Source organism: Engraulis encrasicolus, chromosome 2, assembly GCF_034702125.1.
Source record: "Engraulis encrasicolus isolate BLACKSEA-1 chromosome 2, IST_EnEncr_1.0, whole genome shotgun sequence".
Taxonomy (NCBI): domain Eukaryota; kingdom Metazoa; phylum Chordata; class Actinopteri; order Clupeiformes; family Engraulidae; genus Engraulis; species Engraulis encrasicolus.
Window position 1 is genome coordinate 18,551,235 of NC_085858.1, and position 19,194 is coordinate 18,570,428.

Below are 19,194 nucleotides of genomic sequence, written 5' to 3' on the forward strand. Positions count from 1 at the left end.
GATATTATTTATTCATGCGTCTCTGTAACAGATCAGAGGATTTATTGAATGTGACATTAGGGCCTATTGGTAATGAGCTGCCAGTTGGCCTCTCAGTAGTAATGCCAATCTGTTTAACATGCCAGGGGCAATGGGCTGCCTCGGTTTGTGGAGCAGATAAAGCAAAGTTTAAATATTTAGGTTGCTCTACTGATTGCTTAGAGGAGTTTAAATACAATGGGTTCTTGGTCTTCCATTTTTGCCTTATGTGGCCACCTGTGTGCACAGGTGTTCACTTGGACGCCTGGCGAACCCGGATGCCTTTTTGGGTCAGACAGAATTAGATTCAGAATTAACCACATCCTTGTAGGCTGCTCTCTCTCTCTCTTTGTCACAGTCTCAAGACTTGAAATATCTTAGTCTGAATGTCAAAAATACAGTGTGACAAAGAGGATGAGCAAATTGCAAGTAAGTCGCTAGGAAATTGTCGACAAAACAAGACAGAGTGTTCAGCCAAATGTCATGTTTGCTACGCCGCTCTCTCAAACAGCAGCACCCTGGCTGATGCTGGTTGTGCATAACAAGCAGGCAGAAGAGGAGAGAACTGAGCATGTGGCAGTGAGATGGGGTCAAGAAGGCACAAGAGGCAGAACAGATGAAGAGGAGAGAAAGAAGGGAAGAAGAAGACAAGAGGAAAGATCAAAAGAAAATGCTGAAATGAAGAAGACAAGAGGAAAGATCAAAAGAAAATGCTGCGGTGGAAGCCGTAAGAAGACGATGATAGATGAGACGAAGTTGCTGAGCAATATTGCTGAGCTTGCCCAACTTTTGTGTTTACAATCCCCCTCCATTGTTGTAGTACAGTTGACTCAAAACAACAGTTGACAAAAATCTCAATTAATGAATCAATTCCACACGTTTAACCTCCCTTTAAACTTTAATTACCATATTATAGTGTGGTGATGGCATACAGTGCACTGCCCTCTGACATAGCAAGGGCACGAATATTTGCACTGTGATCAGCTGCAGAGTACTGGAATGAATGCCAGCCTGCCAGTCTGGTCAGGGTGCCAAGTGTTGGTAATTTACGATAGCCCAGCTCTGCCCATACATTACATTACATTACACTTAGCTGACGCTTTTATCCAAAGTGACTTACAGATATTACCGGGCATTGGCTACAGTCCCTGAATTAAGCAGTGTGGGGATAGGTGCCTTGCTCAAGGACACTTCAGGCACAGAGTAGGGAAGGCATTGATAAGGGTGAGGAATGAACCTGCAACTCTGTGACCAACTTTTCCACCACAGCTGTCCAGCTCTGTCTGTAGATAAGCACCCAATAGCAATGGATGAGTAGAGTTACAGGGTAGGGGAAAGGGTAGTTCTCAGGGCCGGATTAACGCACGGGCTAGATATGGCTGCAGCCCAGGGGCCCCCAGCTGCCAGGGGACCCCCAGATTGGCCACAAGTGACAAATTGTTGAATTGTGAGAAGATACAATATAGAAAAAAATCATCTGTCGTTTTCTGTACAGCTGGTAGACAAGTTTTCATTCATTCTTATCTCGTAATTATGACGATGTCTATGTAACTCTGTCAAGAAATTTGCCTTCCAGGGGGCCCCACAGCAATCTGTAGCCCCAGACCACCTTAATCCGACCCTGGGTGCACTGTCGAGATGGGCTGCTTCATCAAGATGAGTTTCCAATAGGTTGTCAAGTCAGTCCAAACACTAGCCCTAACCCAGAGGGGTGCTACTGTACTATGTTGTAATGGCCAGGTAGCTCAGTTTAATGACAGGTAGCTCATATGGACACAACACCGGTTACTCACAGGTGCTACTGACTGTGATGGAGTGACCATCACTAGGGTTGTGTGTGTTTTCTGATTGTCACACCACATCCAGTTTAGCTCAAAGGTCTGGGTTCAAGTCCCGACAGGGCAACTCTACTCTCTTTTGATACAAATGGTGTACAAATGGCTACTGTGAGGACATCAGATGCAGACCGTAATCCCATGTGACGTACCCCCGGGATTGGTGACCTGCCTGGTGTGAGGGACCCCAGTGTTGGGTGAAGCATAAATGATGGGGCACACTGGATGGGAGAAGGGCCACCATGAGCGTGCGTGTGAACTGCACAGGTATGCTTCCCAAAAGGGAAGGCAGTGTGATGGTAGTGATTAGCTACACGGACATACTGTTCATTGTAATGGTTTGGTAGCTCATCTTGACATGTAGGTCATATAGACACAACACCGGCCACTCACCCTTATGGCAGTAAAAGCCATCGAACGCTGTGTTGTTGCAGTCACACCAGTATTCGGCGTAGCCGTCGATGCATTGGCCGCCATTACGACAGGGGATGGGAGGGTTCAGACAAGACCCCGTGCAGTTTCGCCGGATCCCCTGCTCCTCGTCAACTTTTCCCTCCAGGTCGAGCGGCACGCCGTTAAGACGAAGCCCACGTAAACAGCCCAGAAACGGCCTCAGCGTGTGGTTGGCAGCACCTTCATACAATCAGAACAGGAAATGACGATCATTTCACACAAGAGGTTCAAGAAAGTGTAGATCAATATGAAATAAGTCTTCAGTCTACATTGGAGCAAGAACATATATATGTGACAAGGATCAGCAAAACATATATGATTTACTGTTGAACTGAAATCAGGAATTAAAATTTAAAGGATAGGCCCTTGGGATGACGCATCTCATTTTCAAGGGGATTCAACATTACATTACATGCCCTTTTTAAAATAATAACATAAAACACATACTAATATCTCTAATCAGGACAAATGAAGCTTGCACATTCATTTATGCCTATGAACATACAGTAGTCTTGGGGAGACACATACTTCCGGAGTCATGACCATTCTTAACACCCCAACGCACCTACGAGCAGAGGCTGGCTGAACTGCATGCTGACGAAGGTCTGGCCTGGGAACTTCCTGATGGCTGCTGGGTAAAAGTCCACCTTCAGCCTGGCCATCTTGACGTTAATCTCGGCCTCCACGTAATGCCACTCGTTGTCGTTGAGAGGACGCGGGGAACGATGGGAGATGTTCATTATGCCGTCTCCCACCATGAACACAAAGATCACTTCATTTGTAGCTGAGGAGAAAAGGACAAAGACAAGGGTACATTAAACTGCATTACATTACATTTGGCAGACACTTTTAGGACAAAGGCAAGGTTGAGTGCAAAGTTAATGCAACACAAAATACAGTAGGTGAACTGTGAAGGCCAATGGTGATATTTCTCAGTCGTTTAAGTGGTGAGTGGATCTATTGTAACTATATCAGAGTTTGTCCTAAGTCTTTGTGAGAGTATTGCATTGGCAACCATTTTTTCTTCTCATCCACTTACAACTTACGGTTCAGCTCCACCCACAAGTATTTGTGATAAAGTGCTGTTATTATGTTGTCCACCATTTCTGTTAGGCCTACTTGTTGGCACAGCAACTTACAGTTGAGCTCCACTCGAAGGAAGTTCCGATGGTGGTCATCCGCGTTCTCCACAAACACTCCGCTGGAGCGGTACGTTCTGAAGTGGAACGTGATGTCAGCGCTGGGACCGGGGTTGAACGTGGGGAAAGTGATGTAGGTGGGCTTGGTGAAGGCTATCGTATTCCAGATGCTTCCTGCAATAAAGGGAAGATCGCACCAGCAAATACTATGACATCAAGTGTGAAATAGGCTACAGTTTTCAACCCTCTTGCCTAGAGTCTCTGTTATAACCTTATTGGGACCAAAATTGTACTGACCAAGTCTTACTCTGTTAAGTAAGGTCCTCACTAATGTCATAGCCATGTTGTTATGATGTGATTGAGTCTTTCCATTAAAGCACTGCTGAGCCAGCGGGCCCATCTGCACAAATAGGCTACTATCTCCACTCTAATTGCAATACAAGAGCAGAGGTACAAACCGTCAACACACACACATCAAATCTTAAGCGGGAAACAGCAACAAATCTGGGAATTGGCTATATCACCATACTTGGTAGTATGTACAGTACAATACTACGTACTTCCATATTAGCCTATGATACCATTGCAAGTATTTCAGACAGAGGTCTACTCCTTGGGCTGACAATTGCCTCATCTGATTGTGGATCAGTTATAATTTCAAGTGTAACACCAGGGGATTGGTCTATAATCTACAACACGTTGCGAAGCACTGCACTGCATTTCAAGCTGTGTATCTTTAAAGCCGTTGAAGAATTTTGGTCTGCAGGCTCTGGAGCTGACTGAGGAGGGAGCCCCAAAGACTTACGGTCTCCATGGCAACGGAGCGGGCCGAGGCTGTACTGAGCCTCTGAGCCTGTGCGGTTGGTGTCCCCAATAACCAGCTTCCTGACGGGCAGGTGGTCTCGGAACATCAGGTAGCCCTTGTCGGAGTACCTGCGGATCACACAACAACAGACTGTTGAGCACATAGAGACTCTAGGAAATGTCCCACTTTCTCAGAAAGCAACAACACTCCCCCCCAACACTTCTTCCTCCTCTGTCTCGCTCTGTCTCTCGCTCTCTCACCATTGACGATAGTCTGCATCGCAATTGCACTGGAACTTCTGGTCTGTGCAGGTGTGGTTGATGGCACAGCCACACTTCCCGCTCTCTGGGAAAGCCCCTCCCCAGTACTCGTGGCTCTCGTTATTGCGACCAATCCAGAAGCTGTATGGTCTTCCATCTGACAGAGAAGAAACAGAAACAGACAAGGGCAAACATTTAGCCAGGGCATTTTTTTGTTATTAGAGGATGTGCCATCTTTGCTGACATACATTATATCTTACCTGGGAATAAGTTTTAACAAAGATACTAGAATATGTGCTGTCTTTACTGACATATCCTAATGTCGTTCAACAAAGCAATTTGATAACGTAACGACCAACTGTATGTTGCACCAATCTTGAAGGTACTGAGCTGTGGTATATTAGTCAATGAAATCACTTACTGGGTGTGTTGAGGAGGCGGGACTTGTAGCATGAGAAGTCGATCCACTGTTCACAGTACAGCGACGTGTTGGCCAGCGCACTGACTTCATCCCAGGTGGCGTTCACGTAGGTGACCTCACCTATGTACGGCTGGTCTATAGACGAGCCCGACACCTTGGTGTAGTCAATTCGATCATGCTCTATTATCGTCCATGATTTGAACGCTGTAAGTAAGTTAGAGAAATTCCAGAGTCATACCAAATCAACCGAAAAAGACTCATAGGCTGGCTGTTGACTCTTTAGTCACCTGTAACTTCTAATCTAATCTAAAGTTCTAATATAAAGCAAACACTGCATTCTAAACCTTTGGTTTACTAGCAATCTTAATCTATTGCCGTTCATGATTTGAACACTGTTTGGTAATAAGGCAGTCAGAGAAATATATTAGTGCAGTTGAGCCATTACCAAACCAAAGTAGTTATTGAAAGTGTTGTGGCGAACTTACATCATGAGCATTTTGGGGTCATGGATTCTGTTTTCTGCCTTTCTTACCTGATAACCATTATACAGTGACCCAAGAAAACAAGCAGAAATGTAATAATAATCTGCAGAAATGACGGAAGATAACAAGTTGCTGATATAGATGCTGGCCTTTGACATTCTTTCTAATCTAAACCCTACATTTTACTCCAACAGTTCTGAATGCCTCTGTTGCAGCCGGTATCCATCTGTGCAGCATCATTTGATACCAGACTACCAAAACCCTAACATTTGAGTCAATGGATTTTAATACATTTCATGTGTGTCCTCATCCATAAACTATCCAAGAATTTCTAAATGCATAGCTACAATAGTTTAACCCTTTGCGCAGAGCCGCTGTTATAACCTAATTGTTAGCAAAAATTGCAATGACCAAGTCTTAATCTGCTATTTCAGGCTCTCTGTAATGTCATAGCTGTGCTGTTGTGATGTAGTTGAGTCTTTTCAGCAAAGAGTGAGCAGGCCCATCAGCAGGCCCATCTGCGCATACAAGCTACAGTATAGTAGTAGATTGTGCAGCGTCATGCTCACGTGTCATCTTGCAGTAGACCATGAAGGGCTTCAGTGGGCCGCTGAGGTCTGGGTCTATGGTGTAGTTTCCGGACCAGTACTTCCCATTGAGTCGATACGCCTCACAGGACTCCCTATACACCGCTACAGGAAGGACGTACAAGGACATGGAGGGGAACAGGAAGTAAGCAAGATTGGCAGATGACAAAGAAAAGCTTTACAGATGGACAGTTTCGGCTCCCATTTTGTGGTGTCTTTTCAATAGATTAGATCAATAATTAGATGAAAAGATGAGCTATTTTCTGCATAATACTCACAAGTGTGACACACTTCTCCTTTGTATCCCGTGTTTTCACACACACACAGGAAGTCGTTCCAAGACTGGATACATCGTCCTTCGTGCTCACATGGGTTCGGTGTACACCTGCAGACAGAAGGCCGTCGTGAAACAGTTATTTTTGGATCAGGTTACATAAAAGCACATTTGGATACTAAGGCATGTTGAAATGATCTGTAATCCTCGCTCTGAGCCTTTTATATTTCATGTAAGTGCCATGTGTTTTGAAGTATTTATTGAGGCAAGGAATGCTCATATTTATAGACCCAACGAATGGTGCTTTTATAGAAAAAATGTAGAGATTTAAAAAAAGTAGAATTAAAGATGACAGTGCGCAGTAGGCTATTCACATTTAGAACGAGAAAGACGTTGTTGTGATCAGCTTTTTTCATGGGTCATATAGCATATTGCACTGAAAGGAATATAGAGTATACATGATATTGCTGTGCTGAAAGCAGGAATCTCAGGACTTTCAGGGCATTGGGAACACAGTGGCTCGATTTGGCATCAAACTCAGGCTGCAAGGACAGAGGCCAAAGACAGAGACCTCAATATGGTATTTATAGAGGCATGGCTAAACGCTTTTGGATTGTATTAGGCTGCAGCACAACGCATTCAGTTACTCTCAGCTCAGGTGCCTGAGAAGATTTCAGGGCAAGTCCAAGGATATTTTAAGGATATTGACTAGTCTGTTGATCTGCCACAGCTCAGCAACATGTGGACACTGATGTTATAACTGGATGTGCAATTACACTAGCCGCACACTCGATTATTCCCTCCCCTGTCTGCTTTCAGTGCCTGCTATTTTTACCAGACCAATCAGTGAATGGAGGCTTTGTTCATGAGAGATGATGCTGACTTTTTGGCCAACATTTGAATTGTGTTGTATAGGCAGTCAGTCATTTTAAGCCATGCAAATTCTGTTATGTCACTGCCACGTTACATTTTCAATGTGGTGTATTAGGCCGACTTAAAACCATGCAAATTATATGTCACTACCTGACTTTAGTGATTGGCTACAGACAGATCCAATCTGCAGAGGCCAAAACTCAAACATTTCTCAATACAGCAACACCAGAACCTCGTCGAAATAAAGAACAGAAATTGCAAGTTTACTGGGTTACCATCTCACTGCTCTCCCAAGTACATGTTTTATTCGGGTATCAGCATCTGGGTGGAGGGCAGGAGATGAGAGGATGCAGGACAGGACTCTGATAATTACTGCACCTGCTGCTGCCAGCTCAGATTATCTTTTGATCCGGCTGGACAAGGCTCCCGTATGGACCATTGCACAAAGGGAATTTGGGCAAATGCACATATTGGTGCATCCAACAGGTCTGAATTGGTAAAAGAGGGCATGCTTGTGGTGTAAAGACTTTTGTAGAGAAACCAATCAGGCAAAGAGTCTTACAGTAAGTCAGTGCCACATCTCGAATATGGCTCACACTGTATACATACACTCATACACTTTTCTCACTCACAATATTTGTTTTGTGTATGTGGAAGCTCTTTTCTTTGAAAAAAATGACCTTGGGAGGTAAAGCCTCCTTTTTTATTTTATTTTCATTATTTTAAATCCTTCTAAAGAATTCAGGTTGGTGCCTCTCCTGTTCTTCCCTACGTAGTGTTCACACACACACACACCCAGCTGTGCCAGCAATGACTCAACAGCCCTGCCTATTACAGCACAGCAGCACACCCTCCTGATGAAATATTCACACAGTATTTTGGAGCCTCAGCCCAAGGCCACCTACGGCACAGTGGCTCTGCATCAGTCTTACAGAGCAGATACAGCAGAGTGGTGCACGGCAGTAGATCTAACCACTTGGGGGCCCTAGGCAAGATATAGACAAGGGGCCCTCTTGAATTATTGTCGCTGGCATTAACCATGGCTATAGATGACTGTCGTGGACCCCTACAAAGAGCTTATTTTGTTGGGGGCCCTAGTGCAATTGCCTACGTATAGTCTACCTATTCGTAAAAAAGGCTCTGGAGGTGCAGATCAGCGCTGCATGCCCGGGCGAGGCCTCCCTAGCGCTTAGCTAAGCACAGGCACCTGAGGCAGACAGCAGTAAATCTCCTGTGGATGTTGTCTGTCGGAGACGGAGAGCCTGCAGCGCGGTGAAGAGAGAGCCTTATACTGCCGGCTCGCTGCTTAAGGAAGTATCACCACTCAGTATATCTCTGTGCCCAGGAACCGTGACCCTGTCACTTGAGGTAAGCAGGGAGGCGGTGCAGAGTGAGCGGTGCTAGTTATTATTGGGTATCATATGGAGGAAGATATGGAGGAGGAGGAGAAGGTGGCAAGGGGAGTGTCTGCCGCATGTGCACACACATATATTCTTTCACAGACTGTCTGCTCTGTTTGCAGAGTCAGCGTTCTTCCTCTGGTCCCATCCCAAGTCAAGTCTCTACTGCAGTTTTTTATCACATACAGTATCTGCTTTTTCATGAATACATGAATGCGTTGTATTTATGTCCTCTCTCAGTAGGGTGAACACACACGCGTGCTCACACGCACGCGCACACACACACTCGCACACACACACACACACACACACACACACACACACACACACACACACACACACACACACACACACACACACACACACACACACACACACACACACACACACACACACACAAACACACACACACACACACACACACAGACAAGCACACGGACTCATGTGTATACACACACACACACACACACACACACACACACACACACACACAGACACTACACACCTGTCCGTTATGCCACAGGTCCCCAGCAGTAGCTCAGTGTAGCGTCCCCATTTCCGCTGTAGCATGATGTCTATGTCCACCGGTTCGTCGTCTATAAAGATCTGCTGCATGCAGCCGTGGAAGGTGTTGAGCTTCGTCACGCACCGGCCCGTGTTATTGGTCTTCGGACAGCCTGCCGGCCAATGACAGAGTGCCCAGATTAGTGCCTCTCGAAAAACAATTGGTCACTCCAGTCCAATGGATTTGCTGATTACTTGCTTATTGCGACAAGTGGAAGCATAACAAATAGGCCAGACAGACATCTCTGTTCATTTGGGTGAAGAGTGGGGTAGCGGGGGCCAAGTGAGAATGTCATGAAGTGTGTGTGTGTGTATGTGTGTGTGTGTGTGCGTGTGTGTGTGTGTGTGTGTGTGTGTGTGTGTGTGTGTGTGTGTGTGTGTGTGTGTGTGTGTGTGTCTGTGTGTGTGTGTGTGTGTGTGTGTGTGTGTGTGTGTGTGTGTGTGTGTGTGTGTGTGTGTGTGTAGGCGTCTGTGTACTGCAGTAAGGTGTGTGTGTGTGTGTGTGTGTGTGTGTGTGTGTGTGTGTGTGTGTGTGTGTGTGTGTGTGTGTGTGTGTGTGTGTGTGTGTGTGTGTGTGTGTGTTAAACTCTCGCACGCACTCACGCAAAGAGGCACATGCACACAGACACACACACATAGCACACACACATAACACACACTGTGTGTGTGTGTGTGTGTACGTATGTCTGTGTGCGTGCGTGTCTCTGTGCGTGTCTCTGTGCGTCAGTGGGTGCGAGAGTTAAAGTCTTTTGTGTGAGTGTGATTGTTTTATAAGAACCAAAGCACGAGTCCCATGGGATTCGGGAATGAGTCATGGACCTGGCTGCACTGCCTACACCAATATCTCTGCAGCCTGCAGCCCAGTGTTAATTTNGTCAACCATGANTATGACTAAAATCTTTCGTCAATGCCCTTTTTTGATTTTCGTCATTTAGACTAAGACTAAGACTAAATTGGGAAGGCAATGACTAAAATGTGACAAAGACTAAAATTGATTTTCGTCATTGTGACTAAGACTAAGACTAAATTTTAAAAAGCTGACGAAATTAACACTTGTGTTAAATGAAATAGAGAAAAAGAGAACCAGTGTGTGAAGAAGGTTTATTCTGCACAGTGTGATATATGTTAAAAAGAAAAGTAGTGTGCGGAGACGGTTTATTCTCTACAGTCAATGGTATATGTTAAAAAAGAGAATCAGTGTGTCGAGAAGTTCTATTATGTACAGTGTTGACTAAAATGACTAAAATGCCTAAAAGTCGACTAAGACTAAAATTGATTTTCGTCATTTAGTCTAAGACTAAGACTAAATTGGGAAGGTAATGACGGAAATATGACTAAGACTAAAATTGGTTTAAGTCATTGTGACTAAGACTATGACTAAATCAAAAAAGCAGAAAAATTAACACTGCTGCAGCCACTATAATAACAGCAGTAGCACCCCAGCAAACAAACGCTCTAATAGAGCTCTCTGTAAACTCACTATCCTGTTGGGGATTGTATCGGACATCCACCCTCCTAAGTCATTGACAACGTATCCCCCGAAGTAGTGGACAACAATTTGTCCCATGCAGCAGCCGTAACAGTAGCACCCCATAAACACACGAATGTTTTCTGCAAACTCACTACCCAGTTCAGATTCCATCCGCCCCCCACCCCCACTCCCACAAGGCAATTCATTTCCAAAGTTGCAGTAGACAGCAATCACTCTCCAGCTGTAGCCATAAATGGCAGTGGCACCCCACAAACACACTAATAACTCTCTCTATAACTCTCCCTGACTTCCCTGTTAGTGTTATTCTCTGACATTCACCTCTCCACCTTCCTAAGGTATTGACAGCAACATCAGTTGAGCAACATCTCCCCAGCGGCAGCATGCAGTGGCATCTCACAAATACACTAATAGTCTCTGCCCTGCCCATGGCCCTGCCGTCGTCGTTAGTATTATTCTCCGACATCCACCCCTCAACCCCCTACAGTCATGTACTCAGCCATTACGTTATTCTTAGCTGACACTTTTCTACAAAGCGACTTACAGTTATTTTAAGGGTATTGGTTACCACCCCCGGAGCAGTGTGGGCCATGTGCCTTGCTCAAAGGCACCTAAGCAGATGGAGAGTGGAAGGGATTCGAACCTGCAACCTTCTGAACTAAGACCCATCTCCTTATCCACTAAGCCACGGCTGGGCCATGTCTCACCCCTGGAGAAGTGAACACCAGCAGTAGCAGTAACACCCCACAAAAACACAAATAACTCTCTATATAATCACACCTCCCTGACTAGAAGCTCCTAGTAGCATTGTTCTCTGTCATCCAACCCCCCTTTAGGTCATGCACTCACCCCCGAAGAAGTAGCGGTCTCCGGTGCGCACCATGAAGGGGTTGGTGATCTTCAGGGGCGAGCCCTCGTCCTCGTCTATCGTCACCGACAACAGGTTGTCCTTGGCAGCCAGGTCCACAGAGTGCCAGTAGCCATCGTTCAGGCGGTAGCCTGAGGTAGAGGGGGAGAGAGAGCAATGGACATAGAGAGAGAGAGAGAGGGAGAGAGAGAGAGATAAAGAGAGAGAGAGAGAGAGAGAAAGAGAGGGAAACAGAGAGAGAGAGAGAGGGGGGGGGAGAGAGAGAGAGAGATGTGTCATTGTGTACACTAACACTAACACTGACACTAAACCTGAAAAAAACGAAACACTGCAGTTGACTCAAGATAAACGCAATGATGGAGAGAGAGAGAGAGAGAGAGAGAGAGAGAGAGAGAGAGAGAGAGAGAGAGAGATAGAGATGTGTCTTTGTGTCCTGCACATCTGACCAAACAAACACACTGAGAGGTACAGAGAGACAGACACAGAGACAGAGAGACAGAAAGGAATGTGTCATTGTGTACAGCACTAAACCCAAAAAATACTTAAGACTGCAGATACTCGAAATAAAGACAATGATGGAGAGAGCAATGGACACAGAGAGAGAGAGAGAGAGATGTGTCATTGTGTACACTAACACTAACACTGACGCTAAACCTGGAAAAAACAAAACACTGTAGTTGACTCAAAATAAACGCAATGATGGTGAGAGAGCGAGAGAGAGAAATAGAGATGTGTCACTGTGTCCTGCACATTTGACCAAACAAACAAACAAACGGGTGCGTCTACCTTTTGCCAAAGGGAAGTGGTGCACGGCAGCAAGTTCAGCAATGCAACCTTTCACTTTGGCATTTGCGCCACACCACTGACTGCCTGGCTGCATAACAAACACTGTGTTCTGCTCTCTCATCCGTCACTGTCATAGTCATTGTTTTGCAGCGTTTTTCATCCCCCCTCCTTCATAAAACTTCCTCATAAGATGATGGGGCTTGTGGCAGATTACAGAGCTATAATTAAGTCTGCTATCAGCGCGGAGCCTGAATGTCATTATTCATTAGCGACAGGTCGGATTTTGGGCAGAGACTCATGTTGAGTTACCAGACCTGTGAAATTGTCATTTCTCACGATGCACAAAGGCCCCAGCCTGGTGTTCTGTGAGGTGATTCATGAAGAGAAGCAAGATAATTGTGGAGAAAAGATGATATAAGAATAATACAAATATATATATATAATAATAAAGATCATTGTGGAGTGCTTGCTTCATTACTGTGTGTGAGTCTTACAGTTTTTCTCGATTGGTTTGGCTAATTTCTCGAAACTGAGATGACATTCTCAAAACAACACGGACAAATCCCCAAACCAACTTGCAATTTCCCAAAACAGAATGGCATTTTTCATTGCTTTCATCAGATATCAAATGCTTTGTACATGTCTCAAATGTTAAGTACATCTCTGCAGATGGCTATGTACAAATACCCTTCAGTTGACACATTCAGCATACATTTAGCACATTTTCCAAATAAAATGACCTTGCTTATCTAAACGAATTAGACAATTCTCAGTCTAATAGTTGCCCTCTCCAAAACACGTCAGCATTATTTCATTGTGTAAGTCATCATATGCAAAGTGGTCTATACAATTCCCAAAACAGTCAAGGACATCATATTTTAAGAATTTCATTACATAGTAAATTCATGACAGTGTTCAACAAGTCAGATGGTATTGTAATTTTACAACCGTGTATACTGCAGTTTTCTCTGTTATTTGGCTAATTTCTTGACATTTTTTCAAACGACATTCTGTTTTGAACAATTGCTAGTTGCTTTGGCACTTGTTCATGTTATTTTGAGAATGTTCTCTCTGTTTTGAGAAATGAGCCAAACCCATGAGAAACCACAGTAAAGAAAGTTACTGATAAATGTCCTTGGTAAATTGTCTGTGTTGTCAAACTTCAATGGTTTCACTCACTTTTTCATTTTTATACATAGTCGAAATCTGTTAGCTGAACGTAGATAAAACACCTAACCATTTTTACTGGCAGTGCTTACACAATGGCAAAGGGACAATGTATTTGGGGGTACTGATGATATATGTGGGGAAGAAATTTAGTTTTGACACATGGGTAAACTGTTTTTGGGGTGATATGAGCGAGTGATGAGGATCCATGTAGTTATGCTGAACCATCCAGTTTACTTTTGACAGAAGGACTAAATGAATGCAAATGAGCCAAAGCAATTGAGAAGGATCTATGCCATTTTGATGGTACTGACTATTTATATGGGAGAAGGTTTAGTGCTGATGCAAGAATGAGGTGTTTTGGGAGGTATATGACATTTTGCTAGTTATCTGAACTGTTGAGCTGAAGTGTAAGAATGTTTGGCCAAATGACCCAATGGTTATAGGAATGTCATCTCAGTTTCAAGAAATTAGCCAAACCAATCGAGAAAAACTGTAACTGGTTTATTTCCAGAATGTTTTGGCCCCTAGTGATGAAATGGTTGTTTAATGACGTTTTTAGTGAGTAATGATCCCTTTTTACAATCCAAGAAAGAAATTTGTACAACACATCAGTAAACATGTTTGATGTGATGCAGTAACAACAAAAGACACAAAACAACGTATGGCCCAAACTCAGAAATACCTGGAGCAGAAACAATGTGTGAGAATATGGCCATAACAATGTCAGTGTAAGTTAACCATTTACGTATGTCCCAGCAAATCCATAGAAGAGCACTAGGCATCCATCTTGAGAATGTAGAAAATTATCCTATTAGTTACTAGCCCTTAGCCCTTTCCTCCACTTGAACTCCAATCATCAAGGAACAAAGCACCAGTCCACGTTCCGGTGAGGTGATTAATAGAGCACTTTTGTTAATCCCTAGGGAAATTAAGGTGAAATAAAGAGAGGCGAAAAGCTGCAGAATTCTTGCCTTATTTCTCACATCTTCAACGGTTTATTTCCAGAATGTTTTGGCCCCTAATGACACAGACAAAACATGTGCAATACCATTCTAAAAAAAAATGTATGATGTGATGCAACAGCGACAGAAGACACAAAACAATGTGTGACCTAAAAATCAGAAATCCCTAATGTAGAGAAACAATGTTTTACATGTAAAAGCCTGGACATCCATCTTGAGAATACAGAAAAATGCCTTAGCCATGGCTCAACCGGCTAAGGTATTGTACTGTAATGCCGGGGACCCGGGATCACTACTGGCCTGAGGTCACTTCCCAACTGCATTTTCCCATCTCTCTCTCTCCCAACCATTTCGTCTCCACCTCTTTAGCTTCCTGCCATTATAACTGCAATGGGCCCCAAAAATACTTTAACCCCTTAGCAGAGCCTATTTTATAACCTTACAGTCACCAAAATTGTAATGGCTGTGTCTTAATCTGTTACTTAAGGCTCTCTGTACTGTCATAGCAATGTTGTTATGATGTAGTTGAGTATTTTCAGTAAAAGGTTAATAATAGGCCTGCCGACGACCCCATCTGCAGTAAGAGACTACAAAGAAAAGTGCTATTACCGTAATTACCACCCCTTAGTCCTTCCCCTACTTCAGCAGCACTCACCTGCAGCGAACCGGAGCCTCTTCTTCCCTGGCTGGAAGAGAGTGATGTTGACCTGGCCCTCACTCAGGCCCAGCTCCAGGGAGCCCAGGTCGTCTGCGAAGCGCGTGAACATCAGCAGGCCCGTGTAGTCCCAGGTGCGGAACTTGAACCTGACGGCCAGCCGGTGCTTGCGGTAGAAGCCGGGCACCTGCAGGTAGTTGTTGGGCCCGATGAAGGTCATGGGCTTCCACAGGAGGTCACGACAGGTGTAGTGCATCTTAGTCTGAAGGCAACGACAACACAAGTGGAGAAATAGAGATTAAACTAAGATATCTAATATATAGAAGTTACAAAGTATGCATCTAGTGCAACATTCTGTGGGCAATGACAACACAACTGGAGACATACGTATGATCATTATACTGAAAAAGTAACAAAATCACACATTCATAGGCCTACTTTACATGCTATTAATTACGTAAGCTCTCGTACAAGATGACTCAAGAGGTGTAGTGCATCTTGGTCTGAAGGCATCAATAATGTGAAGTGTGAAATATTATTATTATACTAAAAAGTAGGTTAATTTTGTAACTAAATCAAAGTCATATTTCATGTGACATTTAGTGGCCTCAAAATGTGCATCGCTGAAACGTTTCACTCTTCTTGGCTGAAATAAACTTCACTACCATAGGACTACACTACTATGACATGGCAGAGTTCTTCGTAATACATTACGACTTGGACATTGCCATTCTGTTTACAAGAAGCTCACAACACATAACGCATTAAGCTTTCATCCAGTAAATAATATCCATGACTCAAGAGGAGGACACTGGTCTTTGTTGTCATTCTTTGTCCTTTGGCTAAGATGCACTACCCCTGTATGATTACATTAATTTACTATGTTGCAACATCTAAATATACAACTGTGCAAGTTTACCAAATGTAAGAATGTTTTAAGCTGGCGTACAGTAAATACTATGTTATTTGTGATCACACCAGGTGTGCATTTCTCTACATTAGCGTAGTTGTACATTAGCTGCTTTGTTGTTTGCAATGCAATTTCCCATTGGCAACTACCCAAGTTGCTAACTGCTAACAACTACGCTTTTGAGAAATGCACACTTGAACAGCCATGTGGTTCAGCCTTCTGCATTATGGGCATTATAGGCACATCACAGATCTAGATTAAATTTGTTAGCATCTGGCTGGTAAGGTGTGGCTGTTTGGCTGCCTCTCTGTGTCTATAAATTACCTTTCCCTTCGCCAGCTGGATCTCTGGCTCCTGGTAGCGTGTCATTTTGATGAGGTTTATCCCATTGAAGAAGACATTCTCCAGGCAACCTCGGAAGTTTGGCCTACCAGGCAGATGGGGCATGTCCTTCTCGATCACCCCACCAACATACAACTGCAGAGAAACATAGAGGAGCGGTCAAAACGAAATGCAGAAGCATGTACTTAGGCAACTACAGTCAGTTGTTGTCAGTTAACTTTATATTATGAAGTAATTTTTAGGGTAATTTAAATGAATTTAAACATATGTTTTTTTGGAATGGTTCAACCGTTAGCATAACCATAGACTGAGATGGCATATGTAGGACATGTCTTTTTCAATCAACCTAACAACATACAACTGCAGAGAAACACAGAGGAGCCATCAAATCTAAAAGCAGAAATATCTATGGCTGAATGCAGCCACGGACCTGATTGATTTAAGGAAATCTTTTTTTACATTTACTGTAATTTCTAGGTTGCTTTATAACCTCCTGTCATTATCAGTAATTTGAATGGTTGATGAGTCATCATGAGCATTTTTTTGCCTGGTTACCACCAGTCCTAATCACAAGTGTCTTTCAGATTGAAACGATTGCGTAGAGCTAAAGGCTGGGATATCTCAGGCTAGAGCATTTTACATTTGCGGACACTTGTGTGTGAATGTAAATAGAGCACCTTAGAGTGCAGGTCCAGGTAGTTGAACTCCCCATTGAGGACGGTGGTCTCGGTCTGGCTGTCCAGTGTGAAGTTGACCTGCCGTGCGTAGCGTTTGATGGTGACGTAGTGCCAGTGCTGGGTGTCCAGCAGGTTCCCCACCCTCATGGTGGTCAGGCCGTCTGTCTGGTGCACAGTGCTGCTTCCTGTTTGGAAGGTGGTTGGAAGGAGCAGATGCATAAGTAATGTGCCTAAATGGTGAGGTACCTGGTGTGGAATGTCATGGGGTTGTTGTGGGCAAGGCAGGTGAGTACATGTGTGCATGCAAGCGTGCGTACGCGCCAGCGTCTGTGTCTGTATGTGCATGCATGCTTGCGTGTGTCTGTGTGTGTGTGTGTGTGTGTGTGTGTGTGTGTGTGTGTGTGTGTGTGTGTGTGTGTGTGTGTGTGTGTGTGTGTGTGTGTGTGTGTGTGTGTGTGTGTGTGTGTGTGTGTGTACGCGTCTGTGCGTATGCATGTGTGTGTGGGTGTGCGTGTGCATGTGTGCGTGCGTGCATTCCTGCGTCTGTGTGCACGTGTGTGCATGCATGTGTGTGTGTGTGTGTGTTTTGTCTGTGCATGTGTGTGCAGGACTCTCTGGCTGCCCGTCTAGACAAGTTCTGCAATATTTATTAGGATGCCAATCTGTCAAGAATCTACTGCATATGACTGGCATGCCCCTTTTTTCAGTCTGCAGTAACGCAACTGTCATTTAGATATTTATGCATTGCGGTTAGTGTAATACAGTGATTCTCAAACTTTTTCATGCCGAGGACCACTTTGTCCCCCAAAAAATGTTCAGGCACCATCTGTCAACTTTGACAGTTGATGGGTGCTAATTTGACACTGCTAATTTCAATGAAGATCACTTACTTTTTATTCACAATACAAGCCATTCTTATTGTGGTGAAAATAAGACTTCGGCTATGTTTAGTCTATATTTGTAACATAATTTCAAACCTAATGCTATCTTGTCTTGGCAAAGCAGAAATCCCCTCGCTGACCACCTGAGCTCTGTCGCGAACCACCAGTGGTCCCCGGACCACACTTTGAGAAGCACTGGTGTAATACTGTACATCAGGTTGGCCCGAGAGTGGTATGGGGACGACAGAGAGCTACGTATATCAAGAGAGACCATGTTGTTGCTCACCGAGACTCATGTGCAGGTAGAGGCGGCCCCCTTTCAGCTCCAGAGTGATGAGGTCCCCCTGCTCCCCCACGCTGTGGAGCAGCACCCCGTCCCTCTCCAGGGTCTTGAAGTTCAGCGCAAAGTGGTCCTGCAGCGTGCGGAACGTGGAAGGGAACGTGTAGGCCGCCATGTCGTCACCCTCCATGTGCATGACATATGAGTCTAGAGCACGGGGAAGCAAGGAAGCAATAACACTGTTAAGTAGTGGTGTGCATTGGATGCATTGGATTGCAATCGATTCCGATTCAGGAGGTAGCGATTCGATTCGATTCAATTCAATTCTACGATGCATTGCAATGCATTCCATTTCTACTGAAAGCAAAGCAATTGTTTCATCAGTCATGATGAGGCAAAACAAGTAGTCAGATACTGAGCAACATTTTATTGGCTGTTTTCTGTATCAGTCTTGCAGTTTTCAATGCTTTGAAGTGCTATCATCTAATTTAACATTCATTTGCTCCTGAAATATCCACGGAAGTAATTGAAACTTAAAACATTTGCCACGTCGATTCCGGAACTTGCCGCATTGAATTGAATCGTCCATGCCCCGCATTGCATTGCATTGCATTGATCATTGTTGACACCACTACTGTTAAGATCAAGGTGTAGTGAGAAACATAAGCATGGACCCAAAGAGAAAAGTTCAAAAGTAGAGGAGCTGTCAAAACTAAAAGCAGAAGTATGTACTAATTATGTAGGCTACTAAATGTATGTACCTCCAGGTGCATCGCATACGAGTATGAGGACGGTAGTAGTAGTGGGGTAGTAGTAAGGAGGAAATAATATTATTAAAGGTGCACCACGTAGTATTTGTAGACGCTTATTTCCAGAATTCATGCTTTCCATTCAGAAATGTTTCATTTTTCATTTTTACTTCCCACCACCATGAAATTCTACGTATTCATTATGACTGGGAAAATTGCACTTTTCATACATGAAAAGGGGGATCTTCTCCATGGTCCGCCATTTTGAATTTCCAGAAATAGGCATTTTTAGCTGCAAACTGTACTTTGGTCAT

General features: G+C 44.1%; 1 protein-coding gene across 1 annotated transcript in view; it reads right to left on the reverse strand.

Moving 5' to 3' along the window:
* cntnap1 (contactin associated protein 1) overlaps nucleotides 1–19,194 on the reverse strand; it is a 45,668-nt gene that overhangs the window by 6,593 nt on the left and 19,881 nt on the right. Inside the window, exons 6-19 of the mRNA XM_063212076.1 lie at nucleotides 18,138–18,338; nucleotides 16,971–17,155; nucleotides 16,276–16,428; nucleotides 15,042–15,303; nucleotides 11,450–11,599; nucleotides 9,053–9,224; nucleotides 6,279–6,385; nucleotides 5,983–6,105; nucleotides 4,932–5,135; nucleotides 4,511–4,667; nucleotides 4,251–4,378; nucleotides 3,446–3,619; nucleotides 2,872–3,090; nucleotides 2,247–2,486 (exon numbers count right to left, since the gene is read on the reverse strand). Of these exons, the coding sequence (XP_063068146.1) occupies nucleotides 2,247–2,486; nucleotides 2,872–3,090; nucleotides 3,446–3,619; nucleotides 4,251–4,378; nucleotides 4,511–4,667; nucleotides 4,932–5,135; nucleotides 5,983–6,105; nucleotides 6,279–6,385; nucleotides 9,053–9,224; nucleotides 11,450–11,599; nucleotides 15,042–15,303; nucleotides 16,276–16,428; nucleotides 16,971–17,155; nucleotides 18,138–18,338 (2,475 nt within the window). The remainder of the gene's footprint in view (nucleotides 1–2,246; nucleotides 2,487–2,871; nucleotides 3,091–3,445; nucleotides 3,620–4,250; nucleotides 4,379–4,510; nucleotides 4,668–4,931; nucleotides 5,136–5,982; nucleotides 6,106–6,278; nucleotides 6,386–9,052; nucleotides 9,225–11,449; nucleotides 11,600–15,041; nucleotides 15,304–16,275; nucleotides 16,429–16,970; nucleotides 17,156–18,137; nucleotides 18,339–19,194) is intronic.